This window comes from Pituophis catenifer, unplaced genomic scaffold, assembly GCF_029215685.1.
Source record: "Pituophis catenifer annectens isolate HBS135680 unplaced genomic scaffold, rPitCat1.0.hap2 SCAF_1, whole genome shotgun sequence".
Classification (NCBI taxonomy): Eukaryota; Metazoa; Chordata; class Lepidosauria; order Squamata; family Colubridae; genus Pituophis; species Pituophis catenifer.
This window is the reverse complement of record NW_027256881.1, coordinates 297,466,784-297,491,149: the sequence shown is the minus strand read 5'-3', so window position 1 is coordinate 297,491,149 and position 24,366 is coordinate 297,466,784. Positions and strand designations below refer to the sequence as shown.

The 24,366-nt window shown below is 39.0% G+C and overlaps 1 protein-coding gene across 1 annotated transcript in view; it reads left to right on the top strand.

Moving 5' to 3' along the window:
• LTBP2 (latent transforming growth factor beta binding protein 2) overlaps positions 1-24,366 on the top strand; it is a 104,669-nt gene that overhangs the window by 24,720 nt on the left and 55,583 nt on the right. Inside the window, exons 4-8 of the mRNA XM_070931410.1 lie at positions 10,555-10,742; positions 12,754-12,924; positions 13,757-13,948; positions 15,696-15,961; positions 19,546-19,648. Coding sequence (XP_070787511.1) covers positions 10,555-10,742; positions 12,754-12,924; positions 13,757-13,948; positions 15,696-15,961; positions 19,546-19,648 — 920 coding nt within the window. The remainder of the gene's footprint in view (positions 1-10,554; positions 10,743-12,753; positions 12,925-13,756; positions 13,949-15,695; positions 15,962-19,545; positions 19,649-24,366) is intronic.

Below are 24,366 nucleotides of genomic sequence, written 5' to 3'. Positions count from 1 at the left end.
GCTTGATAGTGGTGGATACTTCTTAAATTCTCTATAATCTTACAATCATAGTAGTGATTCAGTACTTTTCTTAGGGAAGGGAGAATATATAATATATAGCTATAGTATTAGAATTCTCTCCATTCCTAGAAGTGGGAAAGGATAAATCAGAAGATATCCCTGAAGACCATCTGTCTGAACACTTATCCAAACATGTGTTTTGCTATTTCTTATGCAAATTTATTTAGTAAAGTTAGGAGTATGTCTGTCAGAATCCAATTTCAGCAACAGAAGGTGCTAGTTAAAGGGTGGAATATTCTAATTGCAAGCTAGAAAAGGAAAGCAGACCACAGGGAAGAAAATATTAAGGCTTATGTAAAAGATCACATATAACTAGGGGTACAGATGATATGAACATTAAAATGGGGGGGAAATTCTGCCCACTTGAATTGATGTGTGACTTTCTGTGAAATTTGTAGATGTTCCAGCTTCTTGTAGTCTGTTCAAACCTCAGCAGAATGTGAGGCCATTCCAGGAGGAAGGCCAAGAGTTCCTTGTTAAAAACGTCAGAGTTTCCTTTAGTGGGCAGCCACTGTCTAGAATAAAAGACACAAGGGGAAATTTGTGTCCCAAATCCTTAACTGTCTGGAAAAGGATTGCCCCTCTAAGCAAAATCAGATGTATCCATTTGAAATACAAAGGGACAAGTGGGGCCTTGAAGGTAGGGGAGTGCGTTGAGAGACAGTTTCATTTGCCATAGATTTGGTAGACTATGTGTGCAATTAACTCCAATTGTGTGTGTTGAGAAACTCTTTGCCCCAGCTTGAAGAGTGCTCTCTGTATGTTCTGCCAGGCCATTTAATGACCACTTCAGAGACTGAAAAAGGAAAGACCCAATGGCTCTTCATTTCTGTAACTTAGGCTATTCTTGTGGTGTCCATTTTTCTCTAATGATTCAGTGGAAATTACATAAGAGAAGGAAGTGAATCACTGGCTTATGGGTTATGTGGCATTGAGTAAGAAGTGCAGCTGGCCAATAGGGGAGGCAGTTGAATGAGACAGAAACTAAAAGAAAAATTGCCAAGACATTTAAGGTTAAGCAAAAAAGTATGGCTGATTGTCAAGAGGTTGTCATGGTTATGTGCTTTCTTTGAAAGGTATTCACAGATCCATAGATTATATGTTTCAGAATGGAATTACTAGCTCTTTAATTATAAAAAAATATTTTTGTAACCTTCCATGAGAAAGATCAAACAATCCGTCAATGAAGCAGAAAAGGTTTCAGACCTGATGAAAACAGCTTCTGCTTGACACAAGCTATTTCAGTCAATACCCATCTTTTGTCTCCTAAATAAAATTAGTATATATTGTTGGGATTAAAAATGAATAACTGAAAGCCTGAAGTTCTATTCATGATCATTGTACACTGTACTAGACATTGTACATTGTCTAGTATGTAAAACTAGACAAGATTTGGCCAATTCAGTTTGCTAGGTATGGTGCCATGGTATATCTACTTGAGTTACTTCAGAATATCAGAAAATGGTATAAAAACACACTCATCTATCTATAATCTTTAATCTATCACTGATGATTCCTGCCCCTGGTATTGATTAGGAATTATGGGCGGTGGAGCCAACCCAACAAATCTGGATAGCTCCAGATTGAAGAAAGCTATTGGAGAGAGCAGTTGGGAGGAGGGCTCAAGCAGAGAATTAGCCTGGACTCATTATAAGATAGTAAGGTCTGACCCCTCTTGAATGCTTTTGGGCCTTATCTACTCTTTCTCTGGTGAAAACTGCCAATCTGGGCAGATTCCTGTGAAATTGGCATAGAACAATAAAATAGCTAATTGGAACTCTACATCTGTGAGTCTGGTTGTTCGTGCCTGACAAAAACTAATCTAAATTCAATCTTAATGGATGGCTATTTAGGCATTTTGGATGTGGGAGTTTAATTCTTTTAATTTCATCATTATTTGATAAATGTGATTTGTGACGTTTAAAAAAAACTAGCTAAGTCATTTTCTTCTGCATGTGTTGATTAATTGTTTCTAAGAATGAAAGGTGTTCAAATCTAATGCACAGGCAACTTTGGTATTGAATAGTATTCTGTTTCAAGCAACAGAAATGTATTAACTGTCCTAATATGCTTCACAAATACATGTATTCATAATACATGGATACATTTAAATATTATCAGAGTGGTTGATCCATTTAACTCAATAATGTTAACTCTAACTGATGACATGACATGACACATGGCACAATCCAGTCTGATGTGGTGGTTAAGGCACTAGGCTAGAAACCAGGAGACTGTGAATTCTAGTTCTGCCTTACACATGAAAACCAACTGGTTTTAGGTCAATCATTCTCTGTCAACTCTAAGAAGGAGGCAAGGCAAACCACTTCTGAAAGTCTTTTAGAGACTAGTCCAGGATTCACCAGGAGTCAAAACTGATTTGAAGGCTGTGTGTATATTTATTCATTATATGTAATAGCTTGAATGAGTTCTTTTTAGCTTTTCCCCCTAACATTCTTTTAACTGGAGATGCCAACTTAATTTTGGAGGAATTTGCAAGTAATACATGTCTCTTTACCATTGAAGCATGGTAACCAGACTCATAAGTAACAAATAAGTCAGTTGCCTGTTACATATATTTCAATTCATATAGGAAGTGCTGCCAATTTACTTTTCACTTTATCTCTAGCTGTACACTGCCATACAATTCTAGGCTTTCTCATAATAATGTGGCACTCAACTTTATCACCCAAACTTTTTAAAAAAATGAATTTCAAAGGTGCAGCTATGGAGGAGTGCGTGGTGAGGTAAGAATATTATGCAGTTGATATAATTTAGCTATCTCAGGAAAAGATGATATCACTAGATTGGATACTATTACTTTATTTGTGCATATTTAAAAGAGGTTTTTCTGATTCCTGTTAAGAGTTCTCTAGTAGGTGCTATAACAATCTGTAAGAAAGGTTTATGGAAAGATTTTTAAAAAGGGAGAAAATTATATTTATGTTCAGTATATAAAATAAACAATGGAAGAAGATAATCCAAGAACAATTTGTACTTTGGAGAAAAAGGCAGTGGTTTCTCAATATAACTTTGGCTAGCGTACTCTACTGTTTGTGAACTTTTAGCCAAATTAACCATTGGAAAATTATTTTGGAATTCCTGATAGAATAAATGTTTCATTGCAATGCAAAACAAAAATTGCAGACATTTTTCTTCTTCGGTGCTGAATCGTGTTTAGGTGGTAGGGCTGATTTTTATATATAGCTCTGATCTGAGAAGTTTAAATCTATAGCTTACATGTTCTCCATATTAAGTTGTATACTTCCTAAAACAAAAATTGAAAACAATTGCAAAAAACTATTATGAAAGCATCAGCTATAGTTCATGCTTGTGGATGTTTAAGTAAAGTCATTTCTTTATATTTGTAACCTGTGGAAACGGTCTCAAAAATTATATCCAGTAATGAACTGTAAGTTCTTGAGTTACTGCCAGCACTTCTTGTAAAAGAGAAGTAATGAAACAATGTAAGTAGCATCAGTAGGAGAGGAATGAGCATCAGCAAAGTAATTAATTATGTGAGTATCTGAGAGATGACATCCTCAGTACTGGTGCATAACTCTGGAATTTCCACTTTCTTTTTACAAACCTTGTAAATTCTCAAACCAGCTAAAATTTTTATTGTTTTAACTGAATATATATTGCTATGTTTCCAGTTGCAGTTCTCATTAAAAATATTTTAATATTATAACTTTCTAGGTTGATTTGTTGGTAGCTTATGTTTTTAATATTCTGTAATGTAAGTTGGACCATAAGAAAGGCTGAGCATGAAAGAATTGAGGCCTTTGAACTATGGTGCTGGAGAAGACTCCTGTGAGTCCCTTGGACTGCAAGGCGATCAAACCAGTCAGTCCTAGAGGAGATCAACCCTGACTGCTCTTTAGAAGGCCAGATCCTGAAGATGAAACTCAAATACTTTGGCCACCTAATGAGAAGGAAGGACTCACTGGAGAAGAGCCTAATGCTGGGAACGACTGAGGGTAAAAGAAGGGGACGACAGAGAACGAGATGGCTGGATGGAGTCACTGAAGCAGTAGGTATGAGCTTAAATGGACTCCAGAGGATGGTAGAGGACAGGAAGGCCTGGATGAACATTGTCCATGGGGTTGCGATGGGTCAGACACGACTTCGCAACTAACAACAACAATGTAAATTATGCTGGTAGTTTTGTGGTAGTTTTGCAGTGCATTTCGGGAGTATGGTTCTAATGAGAAATGAGCAACACATTTTAAAAATACATTGTGTATTTTTAAAATACATAATAATGATTACTGACATCCCAGAGAAAGTTTTACTGCAAATGATAGAGTTTATATTTAAGCACTGATGTCTCACAGTATTGATCCTAGGGAGACTCTCACTTCTTGACTTTATTGAGAAAATTGGAAATAAGTTTCTCTGATGGCAATATGTTTCTCTGTTCCTTTAAGAGGGATGTAGGCAAAATAGAAATATCAAGAAGTCACATCCCAGGGTGTTAAAGTATCTAGAAACCAATTCCTTGAGGAATTTTTGAAAAGGTTGGACATGTTTAGCTTGGAGAATAGAAGGTGAGAAATGATCATTTTCTTTAGCTATCTTAGCAGTTGTTATATAGAAGATGAAACACATAAAACAGTGGATGGAAACTGCTAAAAACAGAAAGTTTGAGTTAAAATTAGAAGAAAACTCCTAATGATAAAGACTGATTGACAGTAGTGGGTTTCATATATGCCATGGCTTGTTTTAATGATGACTTATTGAATTCACACAGCACATTATGTCAAAGCAAAAGTAGGTTAGAGGTTAGCACATTGTGTGAATATCATAACATGTGATTTCCCCAATGTAGGCATTTCCCTCAGAAGTATAGACTTAAATTCCTATAAATTCTCTGCTTGGAGCAGAACACCTCTACTTCCCATAGTTTCCCAGTTTGAATGAAATTGGAAACTATGCTTACAAGTTATAGAATGGATTAAAATATTACATCAACTCCAAACCATACTTTAAATATTCTGGCCTGTTCTGAAGTTCTAAAGCATGGGTCCTCAAACTATAGCCCATGGGCCACATGCGGGCCACCAAAGCCATTAATCCAGCCCGCGCAGGACCACGAGGCTGCCCTGCCCACATCGCCCGCTCACCCTTCAGCCAAGTGCAGGACTTACCTTCACAAGCCCCGCAGGCTGGAACTGAAAGGTAAAGCCAACAATTGTTGTCTGCAGAATGCTGCTGGAGGTGGGGGAGGTGAAAAATGGGGTGCACAGACACCCCAGGAGGCCAAAAAATGGGCAAAAACTGCCTGTTTTTCACTTCCTCAGCCTCCAGATGATAGATAAAAAGAGAGAGAGAGAGAGACAGAGGGAGAGAGAGAAAGAGAGAGAGAGAGAGAGAGAGAGAGAGAGAACACACACACACAATGACTTGATTGTAAGATCCTTGGAGGTGAGAAGAATTGCTGCAAAACTGAGTTTTCTGAAGTGGACCCCTAGACTCCTAAACAACTGAAAAAATGATCTAGTAAAAAGAAAGTCAACCAAAAGAGCAACATGCAAACAAAAGCAAATACAACACCCCCAGGAGCAAAACAAATTAAAGTTTAATTTATGTGCATTGTTTAATGGACTGTTAAATTGGCCACACCCAGTTAGTCACATGACCTAGCCATGCCTGCCCAGTCACATGACTACTTAGCCACACCCACCCAGCCGATCTGGCTCCCCAACAGTATGAGGGACCGTGAATTGGCCCCCTGTTTAAAAAGTTTGAGGACCCCTGCTTTAAAGTATAAATGTCTGATTGAACTATATAGAATGCTTTGATTAATTAAAAATATGATGTTTTGCTTGTTCACACTTCAAAGGGAAGAGGGAGGAGGTTGTGTGGATGACCAAATAGTTAATTCACATTCCAATTTATTAAACTTATTCCATTGCACAGGTTTCATGTTGCCAGAGAAATCAAGTGGAGGAATGAATTCAAAGTATTACTTACCATATTTTTCATAGTATAAGACGCACCGGAGTATAAAACGCACCTAAATTTTTGGGGAGGAAAACAAGAAAACAAGAATTCTGCCTCTGCCAACCAGCATCAAGATCAGCCGCATCCTCACTTCCACTCAATTTTGATAACAAGCAGCACAAATCTTTTTATCCATTTAAAACAAACCCTATTACTCTACGTGCATTTAACTGGAATGAGTGGGGTAGGGGATGATTTTCATGGGGGCAAAAGAGGGACTTGGCACCGAAGGCTTCACTCCCGAGACGCCCCCGTCTTCCTACCTATAGCCGTAGGCATTGAAAGCCTGGGTTCTTTGGCCTGGATTACAGTACCTTTCTATTTTGTAGGAAGCACGGCTTTCTTTCCCAGTTACTCAGAGGCTTTGGTTTAAGGTGGCGCTGTTTTACACCACCCTCCTCCTCCTCCTGAGAGGTGCCTCAGAGACTCAGCTGAGGAAAGAGGGAGTTGATTACCGGTACTGAGAGGTTCTTTTCCATAAAACTTATTGGGGTGCTCCTGCGGTCTGCAGGGACTACTCGCTTTCTCCCGAAGAGACCCTTTGCATGCTCTGGGGGGAGGATTGGAGCACAGTCTGAGGAACAGACCTCTTTGGGATGGTCTGGGGGGGCGGAATCTGCCCGGCAGCTTCAACGAACAAGGCGGGCCCCAGAGTTCACGGCTGGTCACCCCTCTGGATGCCCAGCAGGCAGCTCAGGGCAGACAATGGTCATGATGACTTCACTTTCTAGCAATGTGAGGAGCCGCTGCCACTGCCGCCACCGCCTAAGCCCTCTCCATGCCCAGGAGCTGAGCCGAGCAGGAGCCTCTAAAATGAAACGTCCTTCCTTTCCAGCCACTGCTGCCTGTTGGCCAGATTCCCCAATGCAATTCTCAGAGCCGCGTTTCAGGCAGTGGCCAGTTCCCTGCAATGTGCAGTGGGGAACTGGGAACCGTTTTGGATTTTTTTTTAATTTGATTTATATGCCACCCTTCTCCGGAGACTCAGGGCGGCTTACAATGCGCTAAGCAATAGCCTTCATCCTTTTGTATATTTATACAAAGTCAGCTTATTGCCCCCACAACTGGGTCCTCAATTTACCTACCTTAGAAAGGATGGAAGGCTAAGTCAACCTTCAGCCTGGGGAGATTCGAACCTGCAGTAATTGCAGGCAGCTGGTCTTAATAACAGGGTGCTTTAGACCACTGTACTACCAAGGCTCTTTGGATTTGGGGAGGGGATTGCAGTGCTGCCGCCTAAAAATGCTTTTCTTTCCATTGCACATTGCACAGCCGTGCGCCCTCATCTTCCTTCTCAGCAGACTCACCTTCTCTTTCCTCCTGGCCAGTTCTGTCGCCTGAAACATGATGTACTTTTTTTGCCTCTGCACACCCCATTTTTGGAATCGGGAAGGGGATTGCGGGTCTGCCGCCCAAAAACACTTTCCTTTGGAATCAGGAAGGAAAGCTGTCTTTGGAATCTATCATTTTCAGGCGACAGAGCTGCGATCCCCTCTCGGTTCCCCACTGCACATTGCAGGGGAACTGGCCGCCGCCTGAAACGCGACTCTGAGAATTGCAATGGGGAATCCGGCCAACGGGTAGTGGTGGCTGAAAAGGAGGGACGTTTCACTTTAGGGGCTCCTACTTGGCTCGGCTCCTGGGTGCGGAGAGGGCTTAGGCGGTGGCAGCGGCAGTGGCTCCTCATGTTGCTGGGAGTGAAGTCATCAAGACCATTGTCTGCCCTGAGCTGCCCACTGGGCAGCCAGAGGGGTGACCAGCTGTGAACCGTGAGGCCTGCCTTGTTCACCAAAGCCGCCGGGCAGATCCCCCCCCCGACTGTCCCAAAGAGGTTTGTTCTTCAGGCTGTGCCCTGACCCAGATCCCCGCCACCTGGAACTGCCCGAAAATGTCTGAACGGTGGGGGCCGGCGGGTGGGTGGGGCTATATTCAGACTATAAGACTGAATTTCACCCAGATTTTCACCCTCTTTTGGGGGGTAAAAAGGTGCATCTTATACTCCGAAAAATTACTGAATGAACAATCAGGAAATTATAGCTTATTAATGTAAATGTCTTGAGAATTCTTTTTGAATGGTCCCTAAAATATAAGCAAGATTTACCTAATTCTGTTTCAAACCATTAGATTAAAATGATCAATGTAATTTACCAATAAAGGATGAGTCTAAATAGTATTACAAGTAGTTCTTCAAACCTTAGTTCCACTTTTGAAATTATTTTAGATGTAGATCAGAACTGGATTTGATACCTGGAAAGTACATGTAAAGGAAAAGAACTTTGGCTCAATGAATATAAAGGTGCCATTAAATTTGTAAAATATCTTGCTCCCTGGGGGGCTTGTGTATCTTGCATGAAATCTGCTTAATCTTATTAAGTTTTGGCTTCTTTGGAAATTCCAGTACTAACCACTACTTTATTTAGGATGTTGAAAATAAGAGGGTAGTTGAGGTGCTTAGAAACAAAGCAGTCTGGAAATCTTGGCACTGTTCTCCAGCAGAGGAAAGAGGAACCAGCAGGACCAAATAGAGCTGAAAAACTTAAGAAAGAAAGAAAGAGGCTTAGCATGTACTAAGTCAAAACAAATTGTGCTTTGTAAGAATCTGCATTGAAGCACTAGACCTTGGGAGTGGAGAAGATATGCTTCATGTTGTGGCTCACCTGTCACAAAAAGCTAAGCATCCTAAACAGAGGTTGGATTCAAAAATTTTAGCAACTGGTTTTCTGCCCAGTTGCTGGGTGGGCATGGGCATGGCCTATTTGGCTTCCTACACCACAGTGGTGGTGGGGGTTGCTTTCACCCTCCCCGGGCTCTGGAGGCTTTCATCCGGGAGGGCGAAAACGGCCTCCCCCGGGCTCCGAAGGCCCTCTGGAGGCTGGAAATGGGCCCATTAACTGGGAGGTCCGTTTTTCACCCTCCCAGAGCCTCTGTGTGGGCCCTGAACTTAACTGACATCCAAAATGGGCTGCATGGAAACTCCTGGGAGGGAAGGGGTAGGGTGGGAGGGGCCAGCCAGTCCTTGCAACTACCGGTTCAGTGAACCAGATGTAAAATTAGCATCCGGTTCACCCAAATTGGTCCGAATCAGCTGAATACCACCCCTGACCCTAAATAATTTTTAAAAAAATCCTAAGTAAGGCAAATTTACTAATGGGTATTCATTCTTTGTTAGGCTTCTTTCACTGATGACTTTTATGGATTGTATATTCTGTTTTATTTCTTTGTCTGGGACCATTTCTTGGCTATATTTCTATAGTGATCAGTCAGTGCCAAAATCAGGAATGAGAATGCACTCCAAATTCATATAGGATGAGCCAACTTTGAAGGGATCGCTCATGTTTGGAAACAGATGAGAGAATTGAGGAACAATGGAACTTTCCTTATGAATATGTTACCCCTTGCACAGACATAATAGTGACCCTCTTATACTCAGAGCCAATTCATTTAATTTGACTTGCATGATTGCCGCTGGTGATCGGTATTTGTTTTTCGTTCAAGTGGTTTGTTTTGCTTTTTGAGCCCACAATAATCAGCGCTTTTGGCAAAGAGTTTTGAAATGGTTGCATGGTAATATGCCAAATTAGGATCTGTTCTGGTTATGCATTGTTCAAAACAAAGCAACAGAAAGTGATTCTCACTACCCTAGCAATTTTTGTATATTTTTTTGTAATCTGCCATTCTCTTGGGGAAAAATTACTATTCACAGGGGACTAAATTCTCCGAAGGCAGCTACCATATAAAGGAAGAATGGAATGATAGTAGACGTAATTTAGCTAAGAAGTTTGCTTGTGTTTCAGAAGATGAAGTAAAAAGATAGTCTATGATTTTAAATAATTATCTATAATCCAAGAGATATGTAATAATACATATTATTACAGAAGAGTATGATCAATAAGTTAATAGATGAATTACATTCATTCATGCATTGCAATATCAGAATAATCTACAAATGCAACTAAAATACGTTGTTGCAATAAAAAAAAGCTATAACTCTATTATAATATAAAAATAATAAAAAAGAGACAGAAATAGAGTAGAGTGGATAAATATAATGAATTTAAATGCCCAAGGGGGAAAAACTTGGAGCTGTCACTGAATTGTCGATAATGTTGGCACTAGTTATAGGAAAGTGGAGAATATTCCACATCTGGTGATCACAAATCAGAAGGCACTATTTTCTTTATTAGTACATAAGGTGCCCGTGATCAATCAGGAAAATGTTTCTTAACTATTTAACCTCTAATAGGTGGAGAGGTGCTTCTCCAAAAACATTTATTTTTTTTGAAATGGTGGAAGTGAGGGCAATATTTAAGTTATGGGAAGAGTGAAACAGTTGTTATTCTCAAAAGCATATTAAAAGAGCCTCTTGGCTTACCTTTCTCAGTTTTTTACCTTTCTCTCTACAGGCAGGCTTTAACCTCATAAACAAAGAAGACTTTCAATGGGTACAGCCATTCAGCACAAATATTAACTTAGCTTTCATCTTCACAGGGTTCAGAACAGAAGCAGCTCCCTTGTTACTTCTCAGTCATATACTGGATCATCCCGCACAGTCCGACGCTATCCAGCTGTAAATCATGATCATCTAACTTCCAATATACTTCCCAATGGGAATGGATTTGAACAGAGCAGTACTGGCACACGAATGGTATATCAGGAACCTGTTTTGTCTCCCTGGGGTAAGATCTGAGTAATCACATGTTCTTTTTGTTTAGTTTTGTTTTTACAGACAAAAGATCCTGGATGCAGGATTTAGGAGAAGTGGGCCTTTATTACACTGGGTGTAGACATTTTGAGATTTCATAGCCAGCATTTCCTGCAAGTCTATAATGAATAAGACTTTACATCATTAGTGATTTTTAAAAAAGATATGTGAGACTGAGACAATGGTGCTGCATATACCTTGTTACCCTTCGTTACTTTCCTGTTTCTCTTAGCTGAATTATGCTGCCTGAAAAATAAAGTATACATTGTTTTATTTCCATTTTTACTCAGATGAAAAAGCAATCTACAGAGCAATTCATTATTACTTAATAGAGGGTAGCTTCTAATAATCACACAGGCAGGTTTCTCTTTCATGTAAACAAAACTTTCTTTCTTTTCCGTCTAATTTGCCTTCTTCACTCTCATTTACTCTGGAAATTTCTAAAAATTTGGGGTAGAACAGAATGTTCCTGTGGAAAATGAAATCTGTTCTGGCAGACAAACCCAGGGAACATCTTGGAGCTTAAGTTCTTCAAGTCTGGAGTCATCCCACTTTTTCTTTCTCCTCATTCCTGTGTGTGAAATTAATGTGATGAGTACTGAGGAGAAATAAGAACGTACTTTGTATATGTTCAGAGCAGGGGTGAAATCCGGCAGATTCTGACAGGTTCTGGAGAACCGGTAGTGGAAATTTTGAGTAGTTCGAAGAACCAGCAAATACTACCTTTGGCTGGCCCCAGAGTGGGGTGGGAATGGAGATTTTGCAATATCTTTCCCCTGGAGTGGGGTGGGAATGGAGATTTTGTAGTATCCTTCCCCTGCCATGCCCACCAAGCCACACCCATAGAACCAATAGTAAAAAAAAATTGGATTTCACCACTGGTTCAGAGTGAGTGTTCTTTTTAATCAATTCCAAATTGTTATAAAAGAACAGATTTTTCCACAGGAACATATTAATCCTTAATTCATCACCCCTGTCCACCAATATACTATCAAACATTTTGGATTTTTCCCCTCTCTCCTTGCTATTGAATGGACTAGGTTTTACATTCTACTTCTGGTCTGTGTATTGGCTTCCCTGCACTATATCAGCTTCTTTGTCAGTCTGAATTGAATTCAACAATGAATAGAACTTCCCTTCTCTTCATTGTTTTCTGCAGCATTGCTCTCCCTTAATCTTAGTTGATTGTTCTGGCTTTGACTTCCTCTTTTTTTGGTTGGAGGAATAAAGGAACAACCTAGTCATGTTTGTTGAGACAGGTGGAAAATGGCATTACCATTGTAGATTATTATTATAACAAAACATATCTTCTGAGAATAGAGTTCTTAGTCTTCTCTCATTGCCCATAAAAAAGGGGAGGGGAGAGGTGACAAAAAAATAAAGGGAAAAAGAATATATTAGCTTTTAAATATGTACATTCTCAAGTGTACTTTTAACGGGACCTTTTTCAACTCTTATCTGATTAAATCTTTCAATCATGTTCTGTTCATTCAGGTAAGCCACAAATCCTGTTGTCTGATATAGACTTTTGTTCTATATGATTCCTATAAAATTGCCCTTTTAAAGTTTATTAATATGAGAGTTCATTTAAAAAATACTATGTAGAAAAAATATTGCCCCTTCTATAATCCTAATTTGGAATAAATGGGATTCTCTAATTTAAATAGGAAGCAATCTATCTCTCCCATTAAGGTGGCCAGTTTTCCTACTTGGGTTGTCTTGTCATTGCAGCAGGGAGTTAAGAATAAAAGCCATTCCTGAATGCTGTGCTAAGGTTATACTTAGTTCTCTAGGTTTACTTTTGAGGAATAATAAACACTGCTTAAGCTTCAGGCCACATAATAAAGTAATAAAGTTGCTTGAATCTGAGAGAATCATAACATACAGTATAATCAGAAGAGTTAATATGCTGCATGCCAGTCCCCAAAATAAATTGCTTAGACATAATATTTTATTCTGTGATGTGTCTCTTCTTTCTCTTGCAGGAGCTAACCTGACAGAAAAAATCAGGAAGATAAAAATAGTGTTCACTCCAACAATCTGTAAACAAACATGTCACAATGGCCACTGCTACAATAATTGTGAGAAAGGAGACACTACTACCCTATATAGCCAGAGCGGACATGACCACGACCCCAAATCTGGTTTCCGTATTTGTGAGTCTTCCCAAATGTGTGACCTCTTATTTTCCCTCTTATTTTCTTTTGGACTAGCAATTATCTACAGAAGCAGAAAAGAAACAACTTTCTATGGGACCCGTCCTATCCTCTTGGAGATAATAGGCCAGTCTAAGTTGTCCTTTATTGTCGTTCTCCTATTCTTTTTATAAGAATATCACTATTTTGATATTCACAACTCCCACAACTTTAAGAGGTGTGACTCCACCTCCCCGAATTCCCTTAGCCAGCATGCCATAGGTATCCTACCCATGATGAAGTAGGGAATGCAGAAGGCTGCACTGACTTTCTTAGCTTATGAAAAGTTTACCTTACATAAACTCTTAGAATAAAAGGAGCCCAATACTTGCTTTCTGTAATTGACTTTTATTGTTTGTTTGTTTGTTTGTTTGTTTTCTTCTTATCTCACCTAGAGACAACGGTAGGCAGCTTACAGTTTCTATCATTTCTCTCATTTTGATTTCAGTGAGTGTATAAACTGGACAATAAAACTAACATTGGTTATATTGAATATTCAATTACTTTTCAATTATTTTATCCCATATTTATAATCTTCTCTACAGCAGATAAGATATAAGTCAGTGTGTTAACACAGGGGAGAAGATTTTGCATACTCATTAGACATAAGGCCAGGCTGGCAAGTCAATTCCTCTCGTATCCTTTCCGGGTGGGAGGGAGTGAATGTGGAGATACGGAGGTGCACACATAGGCTATGTCTATTATTTCCCAATAACACAACTCCTGGCTCATCTGCATTTGAAGCAAACATCCATACATTTTTCTTAATGCATTCCGTTTATTTTCTTTACAGATTTCTGCCAGATTCCGTGTTTAAATGGAGGGCGTTGCGTGGGCAGGGATGAATGTTGGTGCCCATCTAATTCTACAGGGAAGTTTTGCCATCTACCAGTTTTAAAAGCAGAAAGGAAACAAATTCCAAATAGCCTGGCAAGCAGCTCTGTGAAGCATTCTATGTATACCCTTCCTCTGTCCAATCAACTTGGTAAGCATTAATTGCATGACTTCTCACTTCTTAGGTTAGTCATAGTGGTCACCTGTCTAAGATTCTTGATATAAGAGGTGTAAGTTCTGTTCTTGCTACTGTGCAGACATTTGCTTTTTGATCTATTAGTTTACTGGTCATTCTTGAAATAGAATGTATAAATTTATAAATAATATACAAAGTCATTTGCAGACATTATTAAAAACTTCCCAGTTGTGAACTTTTGCTGATACAAAAAAAACTTGTCCACACCCAGAAGGTGGGAAAAGGTCAGCTTCCAGCACACACTGCATGCTTTTTGCAGTCAGTCAGTCAGTCAGTCAGTCAGTCAGTCAGTCAGTCAGTCAGTCAGTCAGTCAGTCTGTCTGTCAGTCTGTCAGTCTGTCTGTCTGTCTGTCTGTCTGTCTGTCTGTCTGTCTGTCTGTCTGTCTGTCTGTCTGTCTCTCTCTCTCTTCCCACTGCTACTTAATAGTTTTTAAACCAACTAGGAAAAAAATCAATCTTGGAATTCATCTATTTCAATAAGCCAAGATGTGTCAAAATGTAAATTCTTTACTTTATTTCAAACTGGCACTGCTTTCTTGGTCTCAATTGTTTGGGGAACAGCAATATACTGTAGAATTCATTTTGTTTCTACGTTACATTGTTGTGCTTTATATCACCCGCAATATAAACATAAACTGCCCAAAGTCACTTAAATATAGAAAAGATAAATAACTAAATAAATATTGAGTTGTTAAAGACATTGTTTATCTGCACCTGTCCTCTTTTCTTACCTGTGCACTCCATCCTCCTGCCTGGCAGTGTTTATGAATATATGCACATAAAATATGATTTTCTCACCCACATAAACAAAATCATTGTTTGAAATTGTAGCTGAAATTCTGGAACAGAGATCTTTTTGGAAAGTACATACGGCTGTGTGCAATGTTTTTCTTTCACGACTGTGTCCAGTGTTTTTCTTTAATACCTGAATTCCAGAAGTCTGGCATATAAAAAGTAGGATTGTACAAGACGTTTCAAATTCAAAACAGTTGTTTCAGATTTGAAACGGTTTGTTCTGAGCATTCTGGAAGTGCTTCAAGCTAAACTAAATACAGCATGTGGGGATGTTCATCTGTTAGGATAAGATGTAGGGGAGAATCAAGGAGGAAAAGCAAACTTCACTGCTGATGTTGAACACCAGTGTCTCATGGAATTAAGTGACATATCGCATTCAGAGGAGTTAGATTGATTAGCTTCACACAGAATGACAGCATAATTTGGAGACCCCATAACTGTATAATAAGTCATCTGCATTGCAAATCAGAACATTCATCTAACCCAGCTCCAGTTATATGGATTGTAATTTATAGCAGTCTCCCCCAGAATGTCACTTTCCAGATGTGTTGCAACTCTCAGAATTGTTGATCTGTATGTAATCACCACAATATGTTGCCCTGATGGTTATTTATCAGTTGTGACAGTCACCATTTGTTGTTGTTTCTTTTGGGCTTCATTATAAACCAGATGTTATTTCACTTGCTTATATATTGTGAGCCTTATGTGATTATTGCTGTTTTTCCAGGGGGAGGCACGTACTGTTTGATTTGAAAAACACTGTGGTTTTCTGAGGATAGAATGGATGCTAAAATTGTTATTTGAATGATGCCAGCCATTTCAGTTACTTTTTAAGAAATTTTCATGATGGCTTGTAATAGAAGGAAAAGTCAAGTTTCTAACGATAATTTTCAACGTTTTCTTTCAGCTTCAATATACCCTTCCCTGGTGAATGTGCATATTAAGCATCCTCCAGAAGCCACCGTGCAGATTCATCAGGTGGCTAGAGTGAAGAGTGACTCAGAGCAATCAGAAGAGAACAGTGTGGAAAGTGTACAAATACCCCAGCTTCCAGTGGCCTCCCATTCCAATAATAATGCCACCCCAAGCAGTAATGTTGTCATTGAAAGCAACCAGCAACAGATGTCCCAGGGCTTCATGGGAAAATGTTACCTGGAGACAGTACATGGAAAGGTTTGGAACAACTCTGTCTTTCTGGGTTTTATATGAACATAAAGCTCTTCCATGGTGCTCAAGATGTAGCTTTAACCTATGCAATTTCATGTCTTCATCTTGGTAGATGAGCTGATTTATTTGTGGCTCAGTTACCAGAATAGAATTACTGAAAATATGAACTTTCATTTTCACTGTTGGAGTGCTCCAGTATTGCAGAATTTTGGGGAGCTATTTTTCCATTGGGAACTTTGCCCTGCCTGTCTCCTGGTCTCAGTATAGACATTTCCCCCCTTATCCTCCTCATAGAGCAAAGTTGGAACCTGTAGCCTAAGCACCTTAGCCGCCCATTTATACTCTTCCCACAGGATGAAGAGACCGCACTGCTGAAATCCATTGGCAAAATATTTAATTGTTGGCAATGTTTTTTGTAAACAAAAATAAGGATTGCCATTAGGGTGGAAAGGGGAGAGCTGGTTTCAGCTTGTTTGTGGTGGGAAGGCATTAAGGGAGCGGGAAGTTATGGGGTGGGCAAAAGTCAGGGTCTTGATTTGGAGCTGCTTTTCATTTGGGGTGAATGGGATTAGAAGCTATTTGGCCCATTTTTACTCTACTCCTCCAATCCAAATGACAAAAGTAGATTTAAAAATTCTACTTTGCTCTTTTCTTCAGAGTCATTGTAGCCTCCTGCCACCTACCAAAACCCCCTAAAATAATACTCATCATCGTGCCATAAAGATTAACTCATCATAGCATCATGGCAAAATAGATTCTGTTTAAACAGATGCCACTAACCTAATTTATAAAAATCAAAAGAAGGCCTTTATACTGTGGGAGAAGACCATTAAAGGACAAAGCCACAAGGGCAGCTATGTCTCAATCCCGAACTTTAAACAAAGAGAGAATGTTAGGTGATTTGGAATAAAGAAAAACAATCTAGTTTCATCAGCTGAGCATGCTTAGCTGGGCATGTAAATTGTTAGAAATGCTCATTTTCTTATTTTTAAAAATATATTCTATGAAAAAATGGTGTTAATGCTTCAGTGAATCAATGTGTAATCAAGGCAATAGGAGCAAAAGTTGAAAATGCTGTCATTTAAGCATATTAAAATATGAATCTACATGGGCAAAGATTTTTTTAAAAAAATATAAAAAAATAGTGAATTATTTGTTATCTTTGTTCTAACTGTAACCTTTCAAGAATACAAAGCCAGTTGTAAAGGATAGAATAGCTTCATGTGATGGAGGCAATTAAAGAAGAGAATAAAAATATTAGTTGAGTGTTTCCTAGCTGAAGAAAAGAACCAAATAGATGTGGGTTCTACTTATCTTTACTACCAGTTCGCAACGGGATCGCTTTAACGGGAGCTCACCCCGTTATGCGGCACTAGAGATTCGAACTGCTGAACTGCCAACCTTTTAATTGACAAGCTCAGCGTCTTAGCCACTGAGCCACCGCATCCTTATTTGCACCTTACTATAGCATAAAGTGGTGGCTTGAATTGGAGAAACCATAGAAGGGCTGTAATGTATTGCTGCCTTTTGAGGAGTATCCGCATTGCAACTTTTTTGCATTCTTGTTCGATAACGTCACAGTGCATGACACTGAAATGTCTAAGTTTTGGACAGATGCATTCTGTTTCCTCTGAAGATTTTGAATGCAGAGTAGGAAACTAATTTGGTAGATTCAGTAGTGTGAATATCTTGAAGCAGTTTGCAGTTGTTCAAACATCTCTTTTCATTAATAGAGAAAATAAAGATGATTCAGGCAGACCCTGAAGTGCAATCATCTTGAATTCAAACTTTTTGTTCAAGTCTTTATTATTCTCTGTCTGACCCAATACACATTCAAGAAATCTAGGTCTAAAGGTTGCCCTTTTTAAAGCTGTTCTGTTGTCAGTAGATCATAGATAAAATGCTTGGAAAAATTTTTTTTACTCAGGAAACAAATACCATTATGCTAATTTCCCTTGTAGCTTCTTGGGAAACTATGTTCATGTGATTCTCTTTCTCTTTCTCCTGTCCTCCCTCCCTCCCTCCTTTTTTTAAAAACATCCGAATAATTATATGAGAAAAGGTTGTGCCTATTCTGTTATACTGCTATTTAAACTGGAGCAAAAAACCAGAGCAGAAAGCATTTTTGTCTTCAGATTCAATCTGATGCCAAATTTATTGGAATGTGATCTGTGGGCACATGGCCATTTGCGGGGTGGGGGTGGGGGTGGGGGGTGGATTACTGCCAGTGCTGGCTTGTTGATTGCAGCTATTCAGTTCTAGAGGGGGAAGACTACAACCCAGAGGCCTTTTGGGGCAGGAATAAATCAATGAAAAATCCTTGATACATATGTCCCCACTTGATAATATATTTCAGTCTGGGAATAGACATTTATTTTATTTTATCCAAAGGCTTTGCTTGATTATATCATTTTTAAGACATGATCCATTGTCAACACCTCGTACCTAATATTAATTCCTTAACTTTTCAAGGTACAAAGAGAAAGATGAGTTTTCATTTTCATGTGTGAGAGACTATTTACTCGCTTAAAATATATAGTTGACTCTGACAGCATCAAGTTTCTTTTTTAGCTATAGCGTTGGGGATTATGTCATCTCTGCATCTAGGAGCAAAGGGCAAAGGGAAGAGTGTCTGTGTCTGTCTCTTACCTGGCCTGTCTCTTACCTAGCCTATTGTTAATTAAATGAGTCTATATTTAACATAAGGGGACACGGTGACTCAGTGGCTAAGACCTGAGCTTGTTGATCAGAAAGGTCAGCACTTCGGTGGTTCAAATCCCTAGCGCTGTGTAATGGAGTGAGCTCCTGTTACTTATCCCAGCTTCTGCCAACCTAGCAGTTCGAAAGCATATAAAAATGCAAGTAGAAAAATAGGGACCACCTTGGTGGGAAGGTAACAGTGTTCGTGTGTCTTTGGTGTTTAGTCATGCCGGCCACATGATCACGAAATTGTCATCAGACAGCGCTGGCTCTTCAGCTTAGAAATGGAGATGAGCACCGCCCCCTAGAGTCGGGAACGACTAGCACCTATGTGTGAGGGGAACCTTTACCTTTATATTTAACATACAAATAGAATTTCCTGTCCATTTCTTTTTCTTTCTTCCTTCTCTTCGAAATGTGATTTAAATTAACTTTAAAGTTAATTTAAATTAACTTTATTACTCAAAGTTATTTAACTTTATTATTCCATTTTATTTATTAAATTTATTGTAAATTTAAAGTAAGCTTTTCTATCTTCATGTTTTTCTTAATAAATCTAACTTCTGATCCAAATATGGTGAATGTCTGTTAGCATTCAAATTGCAGCTGAGCTAAATCATGCACTGCATTCAGGATAACTATATTATGACCATTTTATGTTTTAATGGAACATCGCGCTGTTTAATAACTCATTGTTGTTTCACTACCCTACTTATCTTAAGGAGTGCTTTTAACAAGGGTTCCTGCTAAATCCAAAATATCTACCATGCACTCTACTTTCCACAGAAAATCATGCTTTTGTGAGTCTTTCCTCACCATGTTTTTTCACATTTTCTTTGTTCCTTGTATTTGGGACTGATGAGATTCTAATGTCACTTTTTCATCTCCAGTGTGCTGATCCATTGCCTGGTCTGGCCAGGTATGAGGATTGCTGTGGAAGCGTGGGAGCCTTTTGGGGTCTCAGCAGATGCATTCCATGCCCAGTGAAACCAGGTAACTGCTGTCGAAGGAGATCCTTTCTAGCCCAGATTTCCTTCAAATGTGTTGGAATAAAATTCCCACAATTGCCAGCCAACATATAATCTAGCACATCTGGAGGGCATTTTGTTGGGTAAGGCGACTAGTCTCCACTAGATGTTTTGTAATATGATTTATTAAAAAGGACATAGATAGAATTAGAGTGTGATGCTTAATGTAAACCCATTTGTTATAGGAAGTTGGCATACCTGGATGCTTTTAGGACACTGATTCCTGTTTGAATTTGGTGTTTTCTCTCATCCAGGCAAATAATATGCAATGTATTAGTTTTTCTGATGCTTCCTTGGCTACAGTGTTAATTTAGGTGACTTAGTTCCTGGCTCAGAGCTTTCAAGAATCCTTCCATACCACCTCCATAAAACCCACAGCTAATCACAATTTTTCTGATTCAAAGGAATTAGTCAAGAGGAAACCACAAAAACGTGCCCATCATTTTAAGAGATGTGGCTGCAGATTAGCTTATGAGGTTGCATACTCAGCCTTTATGCATTATGGGCCTGTTTTAGATGAACTCTTGGCAGACACTTTGGAAATAGCAATACTTCAAACAATTGGCGTGACTGAGTCTAGATCCCATTCCAAAGACATAGAAATCTGGTTCTGTGTTTTCTTTTCCTGATGTAAAACAATTGCAGGTGATAGTTTAGTTATTCTCAAAAATGCATGGCTTTCCAGTTGGACTATTACTTAGGCCAACTGGTAAATGTCGCCTCAGTGAGATGGGCAGCATAGAATTTAAATAAATAAACGAAATAAATAAAAAATAAATGGAAAGACAGACTGATTAGAACTGTTATATATGCAAAAAAGTATTTTGTTGGGGGAAGGATTGTAATAGGTTGTTGATACGAGTATTCAATCCTCTCTTTGATCCACACCATAGAAAGTGGAATGGCCATGGTTATGGATAGGTGTATTCTGAGCATGCCTTTTGTAGACAATAAAGGGACCCCAGCACAGAAGATGTCCATTTAATGGCTTAAAACAGACATAAGCTATGTCTCTGACATCAGGCATCACACTTTGTATTTTATTATTGTACTTTATATGCCATGAGTCACAATAGCTAGGGATGTTTTGTAATGATGCTCATTTTGAGGCACTGCACTGCTTCTCCAATTGCTGAGAATATATATTACAGGCAAACAAGAAGATTATGTCTAAGTTAAATTAAATGGCTTTGTTGTGATAGAGGTAGAGATAGAGGTAGGGATAGAGATAAGGATAGGGATGGCGACAGGGATACAGATACAGTACATAGACAGAAAGATAGACAGATATCGGGCAGCATAATGAGTTTTATGGCACCAACTATAATTATAGTGCTTGGCTTCCTGTCACCTCCCTAAAGTGGAGCACTCCCTATAGTTTATCTTGAGTAAATTAAACTGGTTTGACTGATTCCAATTGGAAGAATGCAGTCCTGTAGAAAACTAGGTCCCAAGCCATGTAAGGCTTTATAGGCAAATAACAGCATTTTAAATTGCCTCAAGAAGTCTGTTGCCAGTGCAGGGACCAGAATATTGGTGCACCAACAAACACCAGTCAGCACATGAACCATTGTTCGTTGAACCAAATGTAGCTTCTGAGTGATCTTCAAAGGCTGTAGAGTATGTGGCAGTAATCTAACAAATGCATAAACCAAGCGAGATCTTTCCATTCTAGCTAGTGGCACACCAACCAAGCTGGGGAAATATTTCCCTGATCAGGCCTTCACCTGTTGTAGTAGCAGGAAGTATGAATTCAGGAGAACCTCAAGGTTATGAACCAGTTCCTTCAGGGGTTATGAAACTCCTTACGAGACAGCTCTGGAATAGACAGAGAACCTCAATGGACAAATGTTAACTCCATCTGACTGGGATTCAATTTAAGCCTGTTCTCTCCCATTCAGTCCCTCTAGGCATCAGAATAGGATTTCAACAGCATCGTGGATGACAAAGACCTGTCAAAATTGCTATTATTAATGTCTCTAGGTTTTAGAGTGCCAGTTGGCTATCACTGCCATATTATTCCTTCAGTCTTAGAAGCTGAAGGATAGGCAACATTTGAAGATACAACTCTTCTCAGCCTTTTTGAGAGCACAGGAATCCATCTGGTGGTGCTATGCTGTGACCAGAAGGAGTAAGGCTGATTTTTCCCCATTTCTTTTGGCTTTGGACAGGACAGAAGATATGAGTGGGAGCACAATATTTTCTGGAAGCAAACTTTTCTCATTCCTATCTTAAAATTACCCAAGGGCTGAAAAAACACACTGCTGACGGAGTCATATCATTTCACTGCAAAAATTCAGCGTGTGATTTGTGGGTGCTGGGATGTCTACCTATGATTTCAGCACCCATACATGTCATTACTTTATTTGCCTTCCTATTACTCTAGTCAATTTTATTAGACTTTTTGAAGATTTTCAGACAAATTATAAATAATTCCAGCTTTTTAAAGTGTTTCATTTTTTCAAACAGAAAAAAAAAAATACTATGTATTGAAATGGAATTTTGAACAAGGTATTCAATGCATTCTGTGAATTAACCTCCCATTGAGTTAATTTGAGTTGGCAAATACCTGGCAGATTGCCCAGATAAGGTCAGAATCATTGAGAAATGCTAAACATTATTACAGTGGTCATACCAAACTTTGTGGTTGAACAGAAAATATTATGAAACCCCAAATCCTTGTCCATCCATGACAAAAACAATAATAAAATAGTATGAAAATAGGTTTGTTTGTTTTTTGCTTTAATTTATATGCCGCCCTTCTCCGGAGTCTCAGGGTGGCTTACAATGCGTTAAGCAATAGCCTTCATACTTTTGTATATTTATACAAAGTCAGCTTATTGCCCCCACAATCTGGGTCCTCATTTCACCTACCTTTGAAAGGATGGAAGGCTGAGTCAGCCTTGAGCCTGGTGAGATTTGAACTTGCAGTAATTGCAAGCAGCAGATGTTAATAACAGTGCTTTAGTCCACTGTGCTACAGGCTTATTGAAGCCTCTGAAAGAAATGCTTCCAATGAATGTCAAAGTGGTACCCCAAAGGCTGGTACTCATAGTGGAAAGACACATTTAAATGGGAAAAAGAATTGACTTCATGGAAATGGAATTTATGTAGAGCATTTAATTAAGAATGCATGTATAGGAGCTTTTTCATCAAGTAGAATTTCAGCATGATTTAAGAGTGAGTTACTCATCTTTCTGGAGAAATCCCTAAAGATTTGAAAGAGACTTTACTACTCTAAGGGTTAGCAAAGTCTCTGTATTTAATGTGCAGTTATCGTATTGACTTTCTTTAACTTATGAGACTTTTCTAGTGAAGTGCAGTTGGAAGTATTGCACTAATTCTTCTTGGTAAAAAAGAGTAACCAAACAATTTTAATTGCTTAAGTAGATTCTCAGTTGTGTAATTGTTTGAATGAAACAACTGAACGTATTCCAAACACTAGAGATTTTTTTGAAGTATTCTCTTGATATTATGTAACAAGAAATTTATACAGTATGCTGTAATAGAATTATGGGTCTACTCTAAAAGAATCCATCCCAACTTCTATTTCTCCAAATGTTCACACAACCATCTTTCACGAAGTTACTAGGTATTCAAACAGTTTTAAATCAATTGTGAATTTAAAACAGTGATTTTTTTTAAAACATTTAATGCACTTTAATTCATGAGCATGGCACTATTTTGGTAAAATGTTCAACTGAATGATTGAAAGCCATTCAAATGAGGCTTCCTTCCAGGAAAAGAGAAAAAAGCATTAGCCTCATATGCTTTGTATACAGGAAGCTAATTTGTTAAAAAGGGGTTTGCTGTAGCGAAAGTGGTAGAACTGGTGGGGCAAGTGGTGACAAACAATCTCCCAAGCAACCATATTGGCCCCCATCTGATGAACTGATCTCAAGCATCTAGCTATTTCAACATGCAGCTTTGTAAATCTCTGTGGTGTTTATAGGTAATCATTATTCATATTAATAAATCTGTTCAGGCTTCTGTTACCCCTCAGGCCATATTCTTTCACATGCATTTAGTGATATAAGGTACTTGGAGTATTGTAACAGACATATAGTATAGCCTAATATCCAGGAGTGAAATCCAGCAGGTTCTGACAGGTTCTGGAGAACCGGTAGCGGAAATTTTGAACAGTTCAGAGAACCGGTAGTGGAAATCTTGAGTAGTTCACAGAACCAGCAAATACCACTTCTGGCTGGCCCCAGAGTGGGGTGGGAATGGAAATTTTGCAGTATCCTTCCCCTGGAGTGTGGTGGGAATGGAGATTTTGCAGTATCCTTCCCCTGGAGTGGGGTGGGAATGGAGATTTTGCAGTATCCTTCCCGTGGAGTGGGGTGGGAATGGAGATTTTGCAGTATCCTTCCCTGCCACGCCCACCAAGCCACACCCACCAAGCCACGCCCACAGAACCGGTAGTAAAAAAATTCAGATTTCACCACTGCTAATATTTTAGCATCAAAGAATGTGGCTAGTAACAAATGTGTTTGCAAACCAGTCCTTCTAATTGAGAACTTGACAACCTGAAAGATATAGAGGAGTGGCTGACATTCAAGCAACATCTTAGATTCTTTGAAAATTAGCAGAAATAAAATCTTCATATTCAGTTCAGAGTTTGGATAAGAGGTAGAGTTAAAGTATTTCCAGATAATCTGCAGATGGATGCCCTAGGAAAAT